A 20,549-nucleotide genomic window follows, 5' to 3' on the forward strand; every position below is an offset into this window, starting at 1 on the left:
TCCTCGTCCTCGTGTACCTCCTCTATGGGCAAGGCCATTGCCGTCGCCACACGACGAAGGAGGTCCTGGTGAGCTCTCACTTCGATGGGGGGAGGCTCCTTAGTTGCTGCACCGGCCACCGCCTCATCAGGCGAGGACGAGGAGGACAACCCCTGGACGACCGTCTCCGAAGAGGGGTCCGCCACCTGCCCGTCGGAGGGTGCGGGCTGCGCATGGCCTTGGGATTCCGACGCTACAGCATCAGCCGCCGGTGGCGAAGGGGCCGGTCTGGATATCGTCACCTCTGGGAGTCTGCGCTCTGACGCGGGGGGCCTTGGTGGAAAAGGCACCCCCTGGGCCTCGTACTGGGCCCATGGAACCCAAAAGCCCCACGGTTGTGCCCCTTGAGGATGGTCCCGTGGGGTGGGCGGCAGGAGTCCGTATGCATCCGTGCCAGAAGCGACCGACTCGGGTCGAGAAGGCCATGGCGGTGCCGAAGCGCTCGCAGAGTGCGGTGCCGAATGGGGCAGTCCGTCCCCGGGAGGCAAAGAAGTGCGAGGTTGCTCCGGCCGGTACCGGGAAGGCGACCGGGAGTGACGTCCGCCGCGGTGCCGGGAGCTCGACCGGTGCCGGGAGCTCGACCGGGATTGAGATCGACGGTGCCACGAACGTCCGCGCGAGTCGCGGTGCTGGGAGCGGTGCCGGGACGGCGATCTCTGATGGCGCCGACGCGATGGCGACCTGGATCTCGTGCGGCGTCGGGAGTACGACCGGTACCGCGATGACGAGCGGTACCGGGACTGCGACCGGCGTTTTGATGGCGACCGGTACCGCGAAGGCGAGCGGTGCCGAGATCGCGAGCGCCTGGATGGAGACCTGCCGCGGGACCGGGACCGTCGTCCATGCTGCCTGTCCAGGGACGGTGGCCGGGTCATTCTAGCCGGCTTCCCCGCCAACACGACAGCCCGCACCGGCGGTGCCGGGGGCCGGAGGCCTGGTGCCTCTATGAGCTGGATCAGATCTCTTGCGGAGGCGAATGTCTCCGGCGTTGATGGTAGCCGGGGCTCAACCGCGGACGGTACCGGGGAGCGTGGCGGTGCCGGACTCGACGGCCCTTGCGGCGCCGGAGTCAAGGGTCCGGTGCACGGCTTGTGCACGGGCACCGCGGGGGCCGCAGGCTGTGCAACCGCTCTTGCAGAGTCCTCAGAGCGGACCTGAGCTATTGCCTTCGCCTGTCTCTGCTTCTTCTTCGGCGAAAGCGAGCGGTGCCGCGACTTCGCAGCCGCTTTCTGTATCGGCGGCGCCGCGGAGGTGGAGCGGCTCGGTGCCGCCAGTGCGCTCTGCACCGAGGCAGTTCGCGGTGCCGGCGCGGACGGTGCCGGTGGTCGAAGCGACGCTTCCATTAGGATCTGCTTCAGGCGGATGTCCCGCTCTTTCCGGGTCCGCGGTTTAAAAGTCGAGCAGATCGAACACTTGTCCGTTCTGTGCCCTTCGCCCAGGCAACGGAGACAGGCGTCGTGCGGGTCTCCGATGGGCATAGGCTTCTGGCACGCCGCGCAGGGCTTAAAGCCCGGTGCCTTGGGCATGAGCCCGCACCGGGTGAGGTAAAAGGGGAACCCCCCCCTTCACCTTATCTATACTAACTAACTATCTAAAACTGTAACTACAAAACTAACTATATACAAGAGAGATGTAAACGCTAGGGATTGTGGAGAACGAAGAGCACTCCACAGTTCCAACTGGCCGTCACGGGCGGTAAGAAGGAACTGAGGAGCGGACGGGCCGGCTGGGGTATATATTTAGCGCCATAACGGCGCCACTCCAGGGGGCGCCCAGCCGGCCCGCCAGAGTTGCTAGGGTAAAAAGTTCCGAGATGCCGTGCACGCGCGGCGCGCACACCTAACTGGAATGCATAGGAGCAATCACTCGAAGAAGAACTTATTCTTATGTGTAAGAACATTGGTTAAAATTATAGAGGTGACCAGAAATTACAAAATTCCTTCCCTTCTCGACACACCACCATTTTTCAAGACAGAAGCATTAAGGAGCACATGTAACAAGTTTATTTCGTTAGTTTAAACACAAGCCTGGCAAAGTCATTTAGCACCATTTATAAATATTTATTATTTTTTCCAATTCTGGTTATTCTTCCGGCACAAGACCTTCCTCAAACTATTGTCTAACACACACCTTGCTTGTCAACAAGTAGTGGGAAGAAGCAAAGCTCCATTTAGAGTTCCAGCCATGTTCCTCTTAGTAAAAGATTTCAAGAAAGAGCAACACGAAACTAGCCTACCCCAGAAGTGGAGTGGATAACTATCCCAGCCCTCCCAGCTACAGTGTGGACAAGACAACATTTTAGTCACTAATAACCCAAACAAAATATAATGTTAATGTTATGTGAGTTAATATCCTATTGTTTATATCCACTATAGGTTTGCAGAAACTTCACAGTACTTAAAAGTAATAAATATTTTAATTCAATTGATAAACTACCTTGGTATCAGCAAATCTTTACCTGTTTTCTCTTTAAATGGAAGCGAGTAATATCCAGCATGTTCCTGTCCACAGGCTGTAAGGAAAAAAGCGACACATTAGAGGAAAAATTCTTTACAATGACGTTGGCATGCAACAGAAGAGAAGACAGTTTAGAGACCAACTTACAGAAGACAGTGGAGAAGCAACAGAAGATGGAATCCTTTTAGCATCCTGTCGAATAAATATTACAGTAAGTTAAACTATATTAAGAAAGTTTTCACCAATATGGTGCAGGTAAGTTTAGAATGTGTTACATGCTCTTGCACTGAAACACAATAGAATAAAATGAGAGCCATTTACTGCTAAAGGACTTGACATCTTCTCCAGAGACTGCAAGATGCGCCGCGCTGTGGAACTTGTCACTCCATAGGATTGCACATTTGCTTGCTTAGCTTTCATTTGTCTTCTGACTGGTGTCTGAAAAATTAGCATGATAAATGTTAAAATGTTGGACTTCAATAGTCATATATTTGTTTGTTTTGGGACAACAATGGGTTGGATCCCAATATTTTAGAAGAGATGTGGGGAATGAGCTCAATGAGGACTTATTGAAGAAAATGGGAGCCTACTGGTTTCACAGCAAGAGTTGGATTATCCTCCCATGTGCCTGAAACAAGGGTGTGGGACAAAGTGATGTCTTAAATCACTTCAATTCCTAGCCTTTTAATCAAAATGTAAAAGGCTGAAAAAGAAGAAAATAATGGGCCTGCTATCTTTTTTGAAGGACGGCAGGAAAGAAAATTTAAGTAAAGGCTCATATTGCAAGTCACTTCTGAAGAATGTACTTTGAGTAAGCAAGAGAAGTCAGATTTACATGACAGTATAGTGAATCATCTTAATCAGTTTACATCATGATCAGGAATTCCAATTTTTAGTTTATTTTTTTAATTATTTTCAGAGTTTATATTTTGCTACTACAGTGCCTTGTAACTTCATTATAAAGAAGAGAAACCTTTATATTTTCAACAATACATATCAAATAAAACTATAAAGAGAAGCAACAAAGCTCAAAAGGAAGAATACTTGGAAAACTTTCTTGAATACTAATTTATTGTTGGCATCCTATGTTCCCCTGTGTAATCACAGACAAATGCTATGAATCACACTGTTGCTACGTGCAGGCAGGAAGCAAAGCATAGAAGGTACAAGCAGCTAGTAATACTGGCTGTAACCCACAGCAAATAGCATGGGCAGGATATGAGCTTAGTCCCTCCTTCAAAGGAAGCTTGCCATTTTAGTTCCCCTTCCCCAGGCCCAAGTATGTTTATTTTTTAAAACTGATTTTTGAAAAACTGCAATAAATTTTTTTTGGCTGTTTACAGCATTTATTATATTAGACATGGTCTTAGTCTATAAAACATTCTCTGTCCTTAAGAGCTGTATCTTTGTAAAGTGCCATGTAAATCCATTAGGATTATGTAAATGTTTAAATGGATTGTGTTACAGTGTCTATCTTGACACTGCATTTAGGATTGTATCCTAATCTCTGCTGAGTAGAAGAATAAAGGTCAGCAAAATTACCTTGTTTGTAAATAGTATGCCACAGGACTCTTTGCTACTTTAAATATGAACATTTTCAAATAGGCACAAACATCTGTTCCTGCTGTAGTTAAGGTTACCTGATGTTATAGACGCACACACACTATATACACATACATACTATGTATAGTTAAGTATGTGTAAGTTATATATAAATTGTTATGCAACTTTAAAGCAATCACTACTGTTTTTGCTACAATGCAACTTTTCCAATTTCAAGATACATGATAAGGTATAACTTTGTTATAATACAGCTTGCCCCTGTCTCTCAGACAACAAACAGCACTGTACTATTTGTAAGTTTCACTGATAGCTTCTACAACATTCCTAAGGCCAGACTGCTATTACACAAACAAGGTAGTCTGACTGACGCTTTACTTTTCTACTCAGCAGCGATTAGGATGCATGGAATTCATCACGGAAACCTGTATTCAGTGTTTCACTTATTCTGGTTTACATCCAGGAAGAACAAGAGAAGCACAGGTCTTCATGAGAGCCAAGGACTTAGTATCACTTCTCCAGTGAGACAAGGTGGGTGAAGTCACATTTCTTATTGGACCAACTTTTGTTGGTGAAAGACAATTTTCAAGCTTGAGTTTGAGTTTTCACCAACAGAATTTGGTCCGCTAAGAGATATTACCTCACCCACCTTGTGACTCTCACATCCTGGAATCAACATGGCTACAACACTCCTTTTAGTGGCTGTTTGTTGAAATATAAAAACTGCACAAGAGGGTGTATGCACACTGGAGAAGCAACAGTTGCTCTACAACAGTTTTTAAACTCAAAATCAGTTTAATAAGCAACTATTCATCACCAGTAGTCCCACAGGTTAATAAGCTCATGAAATTTACCTTTAAGACTGGAAGCTTTCCTGGTTAAAGACTTCTACATTTGACAGTTTCTTCCCCCATTACTAACTGTCAGTGATCTCTCTCTAACAGTATAGTCTCTACTACTGAAGTATTTGATAAGATGATCAAAAGCTTACTTTATTATGTGCACGTTTTCAAGACAACATTTTCATTTTACATTTCAACTGCTTTTCCCTACCCATATCACCAATAGTTTCTCTTACCTGATAAGGAGTAATTCGTATTTTAGATTGCCTTGCTGCTGCAGCTGCACCACCATAAGTGGTTTTTCCAGGGTAAAATGGAGAATCCCCAAGCTGGCTTGTCTTAAGGACAGAAGCATTACCAAGTGACTGCAGAGAGACATATTAACAGGTAGTTAGCAAAATGGACACAAAACTAATATGATTAAAACTTATATTGTGCAGTACTCACAGGGGATAGGGCTCCAAAAGCAGATAAGTTGAATGCAGGTTTTTTAGAGCTGGTAGCAGAATGTTGTGTGAGAGAATGAGATCGTTCAGTCTCTGTGGACCAGAGAGGTGGTACGGATGTATTTTTTGAAACTGCGATATCTGACAAAAGAACACATTGTGTGTGTAAATCATATTATAAATTGTAAGCTAGTTAATACACACAGAAAATTGGATATAAAACAGCATTAAAGAGAGACATAATAAAATCCAATATTTAATCCTGCACTATTCTACCCCTGGGTTTCAGAGTTCTTTAAACAGACTAATATTGTTTATTATGGCAATATAATCTGCATCAAAAAGTAGGTGCACCAACATCATCCCTGAACCCAGGCCCTGTTCACAAAAGTGCATACACAACTAGCCCTTATAATGGGAATTCAAGGAACTAAACAGAACTGAACAATACTGATGGATTTACTATAAAACAGTATTTCTTCTTTCTGACGAAGACAGGAGGAGACTATAAACACATGGGGATTGGTAATCAGATACTAAGTCCTTGACACGTAGGTTAATGGTTCAAGACTAGCCCAGGTCAGAAATGACTCATTCGTAAGTCTGGTAACTTTTTAGTTATCCATCTGAAATGAGATAATGCTCTTGTTCCTGTTACTATCAAATAGTCCACAGAAACCACCAGCATTCTTACTGGCAAATTCAGGTAGGCCAAGAATTGCAATAGCATGGAAACAACTATCCTCACCCCTAAGAATTGCTCTCCCCCTTTCTGGAGGAGCTATGTTAGATGCACAGTATGTGGAGACCTACAATATGGCTGCCTGTGCTGTCCAGCACTTATTCTGAAGATAAAGAACCTCAGTCTCCAAAGGTGTCAGTCCAAAACTTAAAATTTTTACTTTAAAATGTTGAGAATGTTTTTCCTTAGTGAATGTAGTATTCATGAAATGTGACAGACTTGTCAGTATTGAAAACTGAAGTCCTCTGTGCAAAAACAGATACACCTCTACCCCGATATAACGCAGTCGTGGGGAGCCAGAAATCCCTACCGCGTTATAGGTGAAACACCGTTATATGGGGTAGCGGCGGCAGGGCTCCAGGGGTGATTTAAAGAGCTCCAGGCTCCAGCCGCTGCGGAGAGCCCAGGCCCTTTAAATCGTCGGCTGAGCCCCGCTGCTGCAGCCCCGGGGTAGCAGTGGCAGGGCTCCGGCAGTGATTTAAAGGGCCCTGGGCTCCCCGCAGCAGCCAGAGCCCCGGACTCTTTAAAGCGCCGCCGGAGCCCCGCTGCTACTATGCTATAGGCGAATGCGTGTTATATCGGGTCATGTTATAGCAGGGTAGAGGTGTAAAGCACAGGCAGTGCAAGTCTCCTCACATGACCCTAACCATATTGCCTCAACTTTAACCTGCGGAACACCCCAGCCCATTTTTCAGGGCTGAATTACATTGGTGATTTTGATGTGAACATCTATTTACGATTAAATAGATTGAGACCACCACCCCATTTCATGAGTACAATGAGCTGTCAGTCACTACTACCTCAACTCAGATTTGAGTATAACCTAGGTGAAAGGCTTCGTGTTCCATCACCAATTCCTGAGACACCCTAGCCTCATAACAGCATTTTTCAGAACACTCATCTAAAAATTACAAAGTAATGTAATATTTCAGATACTTAAAATTAAATTCTTAAATACCAGAAGATATACATCTAAGTAATTGACACTAACAAATTTTGTATTTACTGAGATGACAGATGGCATACAAAACAAACTCAATTTATTCATGTTGTGAAACACAATCATCATATAAGGCAGATATGACCGTAGTAAAATGAAAGTTACCTTTATCAGATGCTCTAGAGGAGAAGCCACTAGTAGTTGAGATGTTATCATCATCATGCTGAGAGGTAGAATCTTTGATTTCTTTTACAAGGGAGAGTCCAGAACTGCCAATTGCAAATGCAGAGGATGTGGAGGGCTGACAATGTGGTGATGGGGAATCCAACATGGTGCAATTCAAATTACTCCGATGAAGAGAGGGTCTTGTTAATACATCTGAGAAGTTTAATGCAGATCTACTTGTGGACGGTTCTAAAGAGGAATTAAAAAAAACACAATTAGCATTCTATTAGGCAAGGTGAGTGTACAAGCACACAGAAATCAAGAGCCGTTTTCTATCAACAGTCGTTCTACTGCCATGTATCAAGTACAAAAATAAAGATAAGCCAAATTTAACTTTTTCCTCACCCGTACAGGGTTTCACTTAACTGTCTGATGACAGCAGCAGCACTACATGCAAATACTTAACCTCCTGCAACATTAAACAACATTTTAAAGTACAAAGAAGTTAGGAAATTCAGTGTCAAGGTTTCCTTACCAGCCCTAATTTTGTCCCCTATGTCCAATTACTCTCAAACAGGGTCTTTCATCACACAAAATATATGAATATTTACAAAATGCATGTATGAAGAAAATGATGAGATTCAGACAGACAATTCGCCTAATTAATATAATCTCTATTAGATAAAAAGTATTAATAGTCACTTGATTATATGTAATAAAGTTACTTATTTTGGTATCTTCTCTAAATGTTATTGTACTGGCTCCCCCTACAGATGAAAAATGTTGGGTCCCTGCCATCAGTTATTGCTGGGATTTTAGCATACAGAGGATACAAACCTCTTGGTTTGTGTGAAACTCATGCCACCCTATAGTAACCAGATGAGCAACTTCACAAATAAATCAAAAGGTCTGAAGTTCTGACTATTGGTGGATTAGGTCTTATAGTTCTTGTGCGAAGGAGATGGCTATTACAATATATTTTATTTAAAAGGAGCCCGAGGCCTTCCTCAAAGTTCTAGGAAAGCAAATGCTATTGATATCAACATCTATGGATTTGCTCAGTGTTCAGAATCATGGTGGGGTCACTAACCAGTCTGCCCAATCTCCAGCAGATTTTTATGACAACATCTGGAGAGGAATAATATATACCAGGCTAAAGGTCCAGCTTGGGAGAGAGCATCTGTGCTTCAGGTCAATGGTTCCTGAAAGCTGATTATATGGAGTTTGTTTTTTCTGTTCTCAAGTCATTAAGATTTATCTGTGGCATTCCCCATTCACATCATAACTGGTCAAACGTTCTGGACAGTAGTGTAATTCCTTATCCTTTGGAGTTGTTTGATTAAATCTGCTGTGTGGTTGCCTTGCTGAGATGTCCTGTAAGTACTTCTCCATCGAAGACAGTATGTGTTCCTCAGTCCTGAAGACATCTCCTATTCCTTTATGAAAACTTGCTCTCTAGTCAAAGACTGAGAGTGCTGTAAATTTTCTTAGGGTATGGCTACACTTGCAGCTGTACAGCGCTGGGAGTTAAACCTGTCTTTGTACAGCTGAGTAGGGAAAGCGCTGCAATCTGGCCACACTGACAACTACCAGCGCACTGTCGTGGCCACATTTGCAGCGGCACTGGGAATGGTGCATTATGGGCAGCTATCCCAGCGTTCAAGTGGCTGCAACGTGCTTTTCAAAAGAGAGGGGTGGGGTGGAGTGTGACAGGGAGCGTGGGGGAGAGAGAGAGTGGATTTTTGGAGCCGACACTCTGTCAAGCAGCTGCCTTGCAAGTTCCGACCCATTCACTGAAAGCAAATAGCCCTCTTTGTTTTTTTCCTCACAGACCAGATAAGCGGCCTCCCCGAAACGGACCCCCCCTCCCTCCCTCCCGCCATGCTGCTTCTCTCCTCAAGCCCCTTCCTTCCTCTCTCTTCAAGCAAACACTAGCTGTGGGCGTTCCAAAGGGAGCTCATTCACAGCAAACAGTAGTTGTGTTTGTTTTTTTGATAAGCAGCTCCGGGAGCCCCGAGTTCACAACAAAACAAACAGAGGCATCACAACAAAACAAAGAGAGTTATCTTTACTTAAAAGCATTATGGGAAGCTTCCGGAGGTCAGTTACAGCGTAGTAAGATTATTCCCTGTTTACACTGGTGCCCCCGCGCCCTATTCTCTTTATTCCTCTCGTGGAGGTGGAGTACAACCAGCGCTGTAGCCAGGGAGATACAGCGCTGTATGTGCCTTGCCAGTGTGGACGGGGAGTGAGTTACAGCGCTGTAAATCCACCACCAGCACTGTAACTCAAGTGTAGCCAAGGCTTTATTTGCCCTTAAAGTCTTCTTCAGATAGTGTTGCTAGCAGAGGCAACTAACTTTCTCCAATTTGACAGTCACCTAAGGATAGATGCACACAAATGACCTCCTTACCCAGGCTAGCAGTTTTGGTCATCACCATCACAGCAAACATTTTTAATACAAGCTCACAGATGGGAGTATCTGGATAGTCCTGCACTGCAAACCTGAGAAACTATTGACATGTCCTGCCAACCGTGTCATGTTTATAGGTATCTTAATTTTAAAGTAATTAAGAACTAACCTGAATTTATCACCTCTATTACTGATCAAAGGAGCCTGATTAAAAAGGTCAGGACTACGAGGAGGGTATCCTCCACTCATTCTAGGACTGCTCATCAGTATCACAGTTCCCAAAACAAGAAACATAACCAATGTTTCTATGGTAATGGGATAAGAGTTTTTCATCTAGAGATCTTTTGTTTATAAACAATCCAGCTTACTTCTGACTAAAAATCATGACCATTTAACAGCTATTTAATGGATTACATGAAACTCATTGACATATAATTCCCTACAGGACACTCATCACACACAGGAAGACAATGTTTCAAATGACATGTCTACACTTAAAATTGAAAAAAGTTATTAAAACATTTGTATCAGATTTTGTAAAATCGCTTTTCCTTCCAATTTCCCTTAAGTTACAATTAATTCAGAAATGTAAATCTATGAATAAAGATTATTCAACTAACTGGCTACAGTTTTGATTGCAATCTCCCACATACCTTCTAAATTAATTCTTGTTGACTCAGGAGTGACCCTCCCATCAAACACTGGGGTGTCATCATCTGCATAACCATGATGGTAGTTTACTGGAGTTTCCTGCTGGCTTGTAGGTTCGCTTGCATCTACACATTCATCTTCACTTTTATTGAAGTACCTTTGTAACCACCCTGGTACGATATTCTTCACTGATTCTGTAACTCTGCTAATGATTCCCTGCTTGAAAAAGAAAGTGCTTATATTTAACCACAAGCATGAACTCAAAAATATATTCTAACATGCAACATTACACACAGACACTAAAGACAGATGTCAGGCAAGAGCTGCTGACAAAATGAAAACAGACAAGAATTTCAAACCCTTAAAAGAAAGTATTATATTTCTTGAGGACAAATATGAAGACTATTCATTGGACAATGTATTTATTTCCCTTTATCAGAGTTCTCAATCTCTATGGTGCCCTTCTCTCACCTAATTCTCAAAACTCTGATTGAACTTCAGGAGCCAGGTCACTAAGCTACGTTCTTCCTCCAATGTAAGACGACCCTCTTCCTACCCCTTCTCTTAGTGCTTGTCTACACATGGAGTTGCTCCTGATTAATTTCATATGTGGATATTCTTTTTCTACAATAAATGTGTCCCTATAGGGAGTTAATCAGGTACAACCATATGTGCAAAGAAACCTTTAATCAACATCTACAGTGACATCAAGTTATTTCCAACAACCATCAGCCTCAAGATTTTTTGCTCATGGCATTTTAAACATTGACTTCTTGTATCAAGATCTATAAAATACTATGCTTTGAACAAATATCTGCATCCTCTGATGAACCGTTAATATGAGTGAGTAATCAATGCTGATTTATCATTGTTATATTAGTGTTATTGAAAAAGAGTCATCAATTGGTCATTAATTTTGGAGGGCTGAAGACATTGTGCTCTTGAACTAAGTTGATGTTGAAAAGTACCTGGAAGAAACTTGGCTACATTTCAATAGTATCTATGGCATGAAGAATGTATCTATGTGACACTGTCAAAATAATTAGTGTTCTGCTCTTCCACCTTGGTTAAGTTTCACTCAATGACACATTTAATAAATGAACGTTATAATTCAGTGGGGAGGGGAGTTTAAATATCCACTCTTCAAAAAGAATCACAAGCAGAAATAAAAAGTATATAAAACAATTAAATATGCAAACTGTTTATGTCACAATTTCATTCCCCAACTTTATTTTAAAATAACCCTCTGGTCCTTTAATTTACTTTCTGTATTTGAGACCTTGTCTACACTTGTGGCGGTGTGCAGGGTACATGTAACTACAATAAAAGGCAGGCTGCATCCACACTCACTACAGCGAAAGCCTGTGGTGGCAGGAAGCAATGGGGAAAGCCTCTGGCAGGGGAGAGCTGTTGGAATGTTTCCCCACTGCCTTCCCCCTTCTGGAACCTTCCCCTCACCGCTGGAGTCTTTCATTGTGGTGGGGAAAGGCTCCGGCAGCATGGAGGCAGTGGGACACTACACTGCTAAAGTAGCAGTGTAGATCTGGGAAGCACTGCTTGGGCACATAGAGAGCCATGTAGGGTATATACCCTAGGGCAGTGGTTCTCAACCTGAGGTCCAGGGCTCCCTGGGGGGCCATGAGCAGGTTTCAGGGGGTCCGTGAAACCTGAATTGAGTTAGACTTGCTAGGATCCAGGGCAGCAAGCCAAAGCCCCATCATGCAGGACTGCAGCCCAGGGCAATGAGCCCTGCCACATGGGGCTGAAGACTAACCAACTTAGCTTTGCGGGGCCCCCGGCAATTGCCCTGCTTGCTACCCCCTAGCATCGGTCCTGGCTTTTATATGCAGAAAAAACATTGTTGTGGCACAGCTGGGTCGTGAAGTTTTTATGGCATGTTGAGGGGGGCCGCAGAAAAGAAAAAGATTGAGAACCCCTGCCCTATGGTTAGACACATAGGTCACTCTACTCATCTAAGCTGTGCCTCACCATCTATATTGCTATTTATACTCGTGCTAGCTGGGTGTGCAGTGTCTGTAAATGCAGAAATACCATGAAACTACTTTATGCATGTGACAGTTCCACCTATTTGCATTGGCCTTTCACACAGCAATAGGAAAGAAAAAAAAATTTAAAAGAAGAAAGTGTGTTTGTAAAACCACAACAAGTGGTAAGGGAACCCAGAGCAGGTGTGTTACATGAAACTACATCAGGTTTTTTTAAAGAAAATAATTTAATTAGCTTTCAAGCCAATAGCATTAAAGAACATCAGCTGCAAAACTGCAATTTGCCTTAATGAACCGAGAAGCTAAAAGACTATGCATGAAGTTCAGATCATACCTTAAAATAGTCAAATAATGTAAATAACAAGTGGAAATTAGCCACCAATAAGCATCTTTATCAGGCTGTAAATGTACACATCCAGCCAAGTTCTCAAGATTTTCCTTTTTCTTGTCAGTTTACTCCAATTTCTTAGAATGCATGAATCTCAAAATGAAACTGCATATTGCTATGCCTAAGTAACAAAGTGATCTTGAAGTATTACTCCTGAGGGAATTCTGCACCACTGTGCAAGCACAGAATTATTGTCTCCCACAGATTCCCCTCTCCCCCACAGAATAACTGATTCTGATGGTGAGGAGAAGGGAAGAGACAGTTACTCACCTGTAGTAACTGTTGTTCTTCGAGATGTGTTGCTCCAATCCATTCCAGTTAGGTGTGCGCGCCGCGCGTGCACGGCTTCTCTGGAACTTTTTTACCCTAGCTACTCCGGCGGGCCGGCTGGCGCCCCCTGGAGTGGCGCCGCTATGGCGCCGGTTATATACCCCAGCCGGCCCGTCCGCTCCTCAGTTCCTTCTTGCCGGCTACTCCGACAGTGGGGAAGGAGGGCGGGTCTGGAATGGATTGGAGCAACACATCTTGAAGAACAACAGTTACTACAGGTGAGTAACCGTCTCTTCTTCTTCGAGTGATTGCTCCAATGCATTCCAGTTAGGTGATTCCCAAGCCTTACCTAGGCGGTGGGGTCGGAGTGAGACGTGGCGGAGTGTAATACCGCAGAGCCGAAGGCTGCGTCGTCTCTAGACTGCTGCACCAACGCGTAGTGGGAGGCGAAGGTGTGGACCGAAGACCAGGTGGTCCTGGATAGGGACATGGGCCAGGAAGGCGGTAGACGAGGCGTGCGCTCTCGTGGAGTGAGCGGTGAGGCGGCACGGTGGCACGTGAGCCAGCTCGTAGCATGTCCGGATGCATTGCGTTACCCAGGAGGAGATGCGCTGGGAAGAGACCGGCTCGCCTTTCATGCGATCGGCGACTGCTACGAAGAGCTGTGTGGAACGCCGGAAGGGCTTCGTCCGCTCGATGTAAAAAGCAAGCGCTCGACGGACGTCGAGGGTGTGGAGCTGTTGTTCCCGAGGCGTGGTATGGGGCTTCGGGAAGAAGACCGGAAGAAAGATGTCTTGATTAAGGTGGAAAGCCAAGACCACCTTTGGCAGGAAGGCCGGGTGAGGACGAAGCTGCACCTTATCTGCGTGGAAGACGGTGTAGGGCGGGCCCACCGTCAACGCTCGGAGCTCCGATACTCGTCTTGCCGATGTTATGGCAACCAGGAAGGCCGTCTTCCAGGAGAGGTAAAGGAGAGAGCATGTGGCCATAGGCTCGAATGGTGGACACGAGTCTGGCCAGGACGAGGTTCAAGTCCCAGGTTGGGGCAGGACGTCGAACCGGCGGGTATAAGCGGTCGAGGCCTTTCAGGAAGCGGGAAACCATCGGGTTGGAAAAGACGGAGCGACTCTCCACCGATGGACGAAAGGCGGACACTGCTGCGAGGTGGACCCTCAAGGAGGAAACCGCCAAACCTTGCTCCTTAAGGTAGCAGAGGTAGTCCAGGATGGTAGGGACCGGTACCACGAATGGGTTGAGCCCCTGTTGGTCACACCAGAGTGCGAACCTCTTCCATTTCGCCAGGTAGGTGGAACGAGTGGAAGGCTTTCTGCTTTCCAACAGGACTTGCTGCACGGCCGCCGAACAATCCCTCTCTGCGTGGGTCAACCATGCAGGTACCAGGCTGTAAGATGGAGGGACTGCAGGTTCGGATGGTGGAGCCTGCCGAAGTCCTGCGTGATGAGGTCCGGCCATAACGGGAGCGGTATGGGATCCCGAACGGAGAGCTCGAGGAGCAGGGTGTACCAATGCTGCCTCGGCCAGGCCGGAGCCACGAGTATGACGGTGGCTCGATCCCTCCGAAGCTTCTGGAGCACTCTGTGCACGAGCGGGAACGGAGGGAAGGCGTAGAGGAGGTGAGTCTCCCAGGGATACAGGAAGGCGTCCGACAGAGAGCCCGGCGAGTGACCCCGGAACGAGCAGAACTGGAGACACTTCCTGTTCGCCTTGGAGGCGAAGAGGTCGACCCGGGGAAACCCCCACCTCTGGAAGATCGTGTGTGCAACGTCGGGACGAAGGGACCACTCGTGGGAGAGAAACGACCTGCTGAGATGGTCAGCCAGCGTGTTCTGCACTCCCGGAAGAAAAGACGCTTCCAGGTGAATGGAGTGGGTCACGCAGAAGTCCCACAGGAGGATCGCTTCCTTGCAGAGGGGGGACGAGCGAGCTCCGCCCTGCTTGTTCACGTAGAACATTGCTGTTGTATTGTCCGTGAACACTGTCACACAGCGGCCATGCAGGTTGGACCGAAAGGTGTGACATGCGAGGCGGATCGCTCGGAGCTCGCGGACATTGATGTGGAGTGCGAGCTCGTGCGCTGACCAGAGACCTTGAGTGTGAAGGTCCCCCAGGTGAGCCCCCCATCCGAGCGCAGAGGCGTCCGTGGTCAACGTTGCCGATGGCCGAGGAGGGTGGAACGGGACTCCGGCGCACACGACCTCCGGGTCGAGCCACCAGCGGAGGGAGTCGAGGGTCGTCCTGTTGACCGTGACCACCATGTCGATGGAGTCGCGACGCGGGCGGTACACCGTCGCGAGCCAGGACTGGAACGGACGGAGGTGGAGCCGCGCATACGCGGTGACATACGTACATGATGCCATGTGGCCTAGGAGGCGAAGGCATGCCCGTACCGTCGTAGTCGGGAAATTGACGAGGTCCCGGATGAGGGAGACCATTGTCTGGTGCCGAGCTCGAGGGAGCGAGGCTCTGGCCACCGTGGAGTCGAGGACCGCGCCGATGAATTCGACGCGCTGTGTCGGAATCAAAGTGGACTTGTCGACGTTGATGAGAAGGCCGAGCCGCCGAAAGAGAGCCAGGATCTCTGTCAGCTGATTCCCCACCAGTTGTCGGGACTGACCTCGAATCAGCCAGTCGTCCAGATACGGGTAAACATGTATCTGACTCCGTCGTAGGGCTGCGGCGACGACCGCCATGCATTTGGTGAACACTCTGGGGGCGGTCGATAGGCCGAACGGCAACACGGCGAACTGGTAGTGGGCGTCGTTGACCACAAACCGAAGGTAGCGCCGATGAGGGGGGTAGATCGCGACATGGAAGTAGGCGTCCTTCATGTCGAGGGCAGCAAACCAGTCTCCCGGATCCAGGGAGGGAATGATGGTCCCCAAGGTGACCATGCGGAACTTGGGCTTGAGCAGGTATCTGTTCAGCCCGCGAAGGTCCAGGATAGGACGTAGCCCGCCTTTCGCCTTGGGGATGAGGAAATACCTGGAGTAAAATCCCCTGCCCCGCCTGGAGGGAGGCACCTCCTCGATGGCACCCACGCTCAACAGAGTCTGGACCTCTTGTATGAGGACCTGCTCGTGAGAGGGGTCCCTGAAGAGGGACAGGGAAGGTGGGTGGGAAGGAGGGGGTGAAACAAACTGGAGACGGTATCCCGAGTGGACCGTGCTGAGTACCCAGCTGTCCGACGTCACACGGGACCACGCCGAGAAGAAGCGGGAGAGGCGGTCGTGAAATAAACGGGAAGGATCCGGAGGGGAGAGTGATGTGCAGCCCTCGTGCGTCCCATCAAAAGGGTTGCTTGGCCGCGTGCGGGGCTTTGGAAGCGGCCTGGCCCTGGTTTCGGCGGTTGCCCAATGGGCGACGGCGATTTTGGGCCGGTCGCCGAGCCGGGTAGGGCCGGTACCGCGACAGATACCGGGAAGGCTGTGGGCGGAATGGCCTGCGCTGCGTCACCGGCGTATGCATACCGAGTGTACGTATCGCCACCCGGCCATCCTTTAGAGACTGGATCCGCGAGTCCATCTTCTCCGAGAATAACCCCTTGGTGTCAAAGGGCAGATCCTGGAGAGTATACTGTACTTCCGGAGGCAGGGTAGAAGATTGGAGCCAGGCGATGCGCCGCATCGTGACCCCCGATGCTAAGGTGCGTGCCCCTGAGTCCGCCACGTCGAGGGCGGCTGTAATGGAGGACCGAGAGGATCGCCTCCCTTCTTCCAACATAGTGGTGAAGTCCTGGCGGGATGTCGACGGCAGGAGGTCAGAGAACTTGTCCAGAGACGTGAGTATGTCAAACACGTATCTGGCCAGGAGGACCAGCTGGTTACCAATCCTCATCTGCAGACCCCCCGCAGAATAGACCTTTCGGCCGAGCAGGTCCATCCGTCGTGCGTCCTTTGACTTTGGAGCAGGGGCCGGCTGGCCGTTTCGCTCTCTATCATTGACGGACTGTACAACTAGGGAGTCCGGAGCCGGATGCACATACAAGTACTCATAGCCCGTGGGAGGGACTGAGTACTTTCTTTCGACGCCACGGGCTGTGGGAGGCACAGATGCGGGCGTTTGCCAAATAGTGGTGGCGTTCCTTTGGACTGTGCGCACAAAAGGTAACGCAACCCGTACTGGCATGTCTGACCCCACCACGTTTGTGATGGGGTCCTCGTCCTCCTTTACCTCCTCCACAGGGAGGGCCATAGCCATCGCCACACGGTGGAGCAGGTCCTGATGCGCCTTCGCATCAACGGGGGGCGGCTTCTTTGACGCCGCGCCGGCCACCGCCTCATCGGGTGAGGATGCGGAGGATAACTCCTGGACGACCTCGGCCGACGAGGGGTCCACTGCGTGGTGCACTGGGGGTTCGGAGGGGCCCTCTGACTCCACCGGAATAGCTGGTGGTGGTGATGGCGGTGGTCGAGATATCGACGCCTCTGGGACTCTGCGCTGGGCCCCTGGAGGCCCCGGCAGAAAGGGCACACCGTCTGACTCATATTGGGCCCATGGCACCCAAAATCCCCACTGCTGCGCACCGCGAGGCTGGGCTGGTGGCGTCGGAGGCGGGAGCCCATAGGCTTCTGCGCCGGAGGCGACCGACTCAGGGCGAGAAGGCCAGGGAGGTGCCGAGGAGATTCCAGGGCATACCGCAGCGGGATGCCCTTCCACTCGGTGCCGGGAAGGCGACCTCGCATGACTCTCTCCACGGTGCCGGGAGCTCGACCGGCGCCGGGAGCTCGACCGGCGCCGGGGAGCTCGACCGGCGCCGGGGAGCTCGACCGGCGCCGGGGAGCTCGACCGGCGCCGGGGGCTGGATCGGTGCCGGGAGCTCGACCGGGAGTAAGATCTCCGGTGCCGGGAATGACCACGGTCATCGCGGTGCCGGGAGCTCGACCGGTGCCGGGAGCTCGACCAAGAGCGCGAGCTGCGACGTCTGGAGCGGCCGCGGGAGTCGCAGCGCCGGGAACGGTGCCGTGACAGAGACCGTCGGTGCCGATGCGGTGGCGACTTGGATCTGGTGTGACGCCGGGAGTACGACCGGTGCCGCGAAGAGGAGCGGTACCGGGACTGCGACCGACGAGCAGACTGTGATCGGTGCCGCGATGGAGAGCGGTGCCGGGATCGCGATCGGCGGGACGGGGACCTGTCGACGGTGCGGGAACGAGACCGGGACCGTGTACGACGTCCACGCCGTGATTCCAGGGATGGTGGCCGGATCATCGCGGCCGGTTTTCCCTTGGACACGACAGCCCGCACTGGCGGTGCCGGGGGCCGGAGGCCTGGAGCCTCTAGGAGCTGTATCAGCTCTCGCGCGGAGGCGAAAATCTCCGGCGTTGACGGCGGCCGAGGCTCGACCACGGACGGCACCGGGGAGCGTGGCGGCGCCGGACTCGACGGCCCTTGCGTCGCCGGAGTCACCGGTGCAGTGCACGGCTTGTGCAGAGGCACCACGGGGGCTGCAGGCTGCGGAGTCGCTTTGGCAGAGTCCTCTACGCGAGCCTGAGCCAAAGCCTTCGCCAGTCTCTGTTTCCTGGCGGGCGAAAGCGAGCGGTGCCGAGACTTCGTCACCGCCTTCTTCGCCGGCGGTGCCGCAGACGTGGAGCGACTCGGTGCCGGCGGTGTGTCCTGCATGGGAGGAGGCCGCGGGACCGGTGCGGGCGGTGCCGCTGGTTGAAGAGACGCCTCCATGAGGATCTGCTTTAGGCGGGTATCTCGATCCTTGCGGGTCCGCGGTTTGAACTTCGAGCAGATCGGGCACTTGTCTGTTCGGTGCCCTTCGCCCAAGCAGCGGAGACAGGCGTCGTGCGGGTCTCCCACGGGCATCGGTCTCTGGCACCCCGTGCAGGGTTTAAAGCCCGGTGCTTTGGGCATGAGCCCGCACCGGCTAAGGCAAAAAAAAGGGGAAAACCCCCCTTTTTACCTTATCTATCTAACACTAACTATACTAACTAAATAACTACAACTAACTATGGTAACTATATACAACGATGAAGAAGAGAGAAAGCTAGGGACGTGGAGAACTGTTTAGCACTCCACAGTTCCAACTGCCGTCACGGGCGGTAAGAAGGAACTGAGGAGCGGACGGGCCGGCTGGGGTATATAACCGGCGCCATAGCGGCGCCACTCCAGGGGGCGCCAGCCGGCCCGCCGGAGTAGCTAAGGTAAAAAAGTTCCGGAGAAGCCGTGCACGCGCGGCGCGCACACCTAACTGGAATGCATTGGAGCAATCACTCGAAGAAGAAGTTGCAATTACACCTTTTGCTCACCAGAGGCGGATGTGGCATTAGAAGAGAGGCAGCTGGCCCACAGGCTGGAGAAGCCAGCTGTGCAGAGGGAAGGGGCAGAAGCTATGTTCTTCACAGAGCCCTGCACACAGGGCCTTTAAGGATGCACTGGATGGAAGGGGGGGGGGAATAAAGCGGCACACGAGGGGCTGCTGGGGGGGGTGGTGTCACACAGATGGAGATTTAGAAGGGCTAGTGGGGGGCAGCAGCTAGTGGGGTGACAACATTGAGCCAGGGGTTGAATGGGGTGGGGGTGCAGGGCCACACAGGGATAGAGGGACTGGGGATGACTGAGTGGGGGTGCAGGGATACATGGGTACAGCGGCAGCTATGCCTGGCTGAATGGGGAGTGGGGGTGCAGGGACACATGGGGACATGTGACAGTATGCCTGGCTGAATGGGATGCTGGGACACATGGGGATAGGGGCAGAGGTGTCTGGCTGAATGGGAGAGGCTAGGGGTCAGCCAGGTTCTGCATGGAGGAGGCTCCCTAACTCTCTAACAGTCCTTCCCTCCCTCCTCCCCAAAAAACTGTTCCATACGTCTCACAGCTACACTCAACAACCTGCCAGTTTCACTCCCAGGCTCCTCTCGAGCAATTATGTCCCCGATCATCAGATCTCCGTTACCCCGACTTCCACAAGCCTTTGGCCTGCTTTTGAGGGGTGTGGGACATAGTTTTGGTATTGTAGTTTTAATGAATTATTACTCAAAGTTCTGTATTAACATGCCTAGTAAAGAATTTATTTGTCAGAAAACATTTCCTGAATCATTTTTGTTGTCTGTATTGCTACAGATGTACTTGCAGACACATATTTTGAAATAAATTACCAAAATAATTGAAACTGGCATGATTATGTTATGTTATTTTGACAAATAAAATAGGCAGAATTTTAAAATATTGTGCACAGAATTTTTAATTTTGGATGAAGAATTTCCCCAGGAGTAAAGTATGACAGAACAGTATATTTGGTTTTATTTTTATTTTTTTTAAATGAAGCATCGGTAAATTACTTATTTAATATCCGTATTTTGCTCCAAACAACATGTTACTGGCATGCCACCAATTACATAATCCTTTGGAATGTTTGCTTCATTTAGGGCAATTGGAATACTTCCAAAATTTTGTTTCTAAAATCCCGAATGAAGGATTGTCTCTCAATACCAGCTTGTTTTTCTTTCATTATCTAAACTGAGACCTGGAAACGCTTTAAAAAATATCTAGCTAGTTTACTAGATCCAAACATCTCAGAGAAGATACTGCAATGTTCTACATTTTAGTACTGCTTGCAAAGCAAATACCCAGCCTATCATTACCACCAATCCACAGTGTATAC

General features: G+C 49.3%; 1 protein-coding gene across 4 annotated transcripts in view; it reads right to left on the reverse strand.

Moving 5' to 3' along the window:
- NUP153 (nucleoporin 153) overlaps positions 1-20,549 on the reverse strand; it is an 81,540-nt gene that overhangs the window by 44,481 nt on the left and 16,510 nt on the right. The window contains exons 2-8 of one of the 4 annotated variants that reach the window (XM_045004940.1): positions 10,258-10,471; positions 7,192-7,440; positions 5,346-5,485; positions 5,135-5,263; positions 2,818-2,934; positions 2,644-2,688; positions 2,498-2,551 (exon numbers count right to left, since the gene is read on the reverse strand). In XM_045004940.1, coding sequence (XP_044860875.1) covers positions 2,498-2,551; positions 2,644-2,688; positions 2,818-2,934; positions 5,135-5,263; positions 5,346-5,485; positions 7,192-7,440; positions 10,258-10,471 — 948 coding nt within the window. Of the gene's footprint in view, positions 1-2,497; positions 2,552-2,643; positions 2,689-2,817; positions 2,935-5,134; positions 5,264-5,345; positions 5,486-7,191; positions 7,441-10,257; positions 10,475-20,549 lie in introns of all 4 variants that reach the window. The other 3 variants (XM_045004939.1, XM_045004941.1, XM_045004942.1) reach the window with 3 other exon arrangements.

This window comes from Mauremys mutica, chromosome 2 (genome assembly GCF_020497125.1).
Source record: "Mauremys mutica isolate MM-2020 ecotype Southern chromosome 2, ASM2049712v1, whole genome shotgun sequence".
Classification (NCBI taxonomy): Eukaryota; Metazoa; Chordata; order Testudines; family Geoemydidae; genus Mauremys; species Mauremys mutica.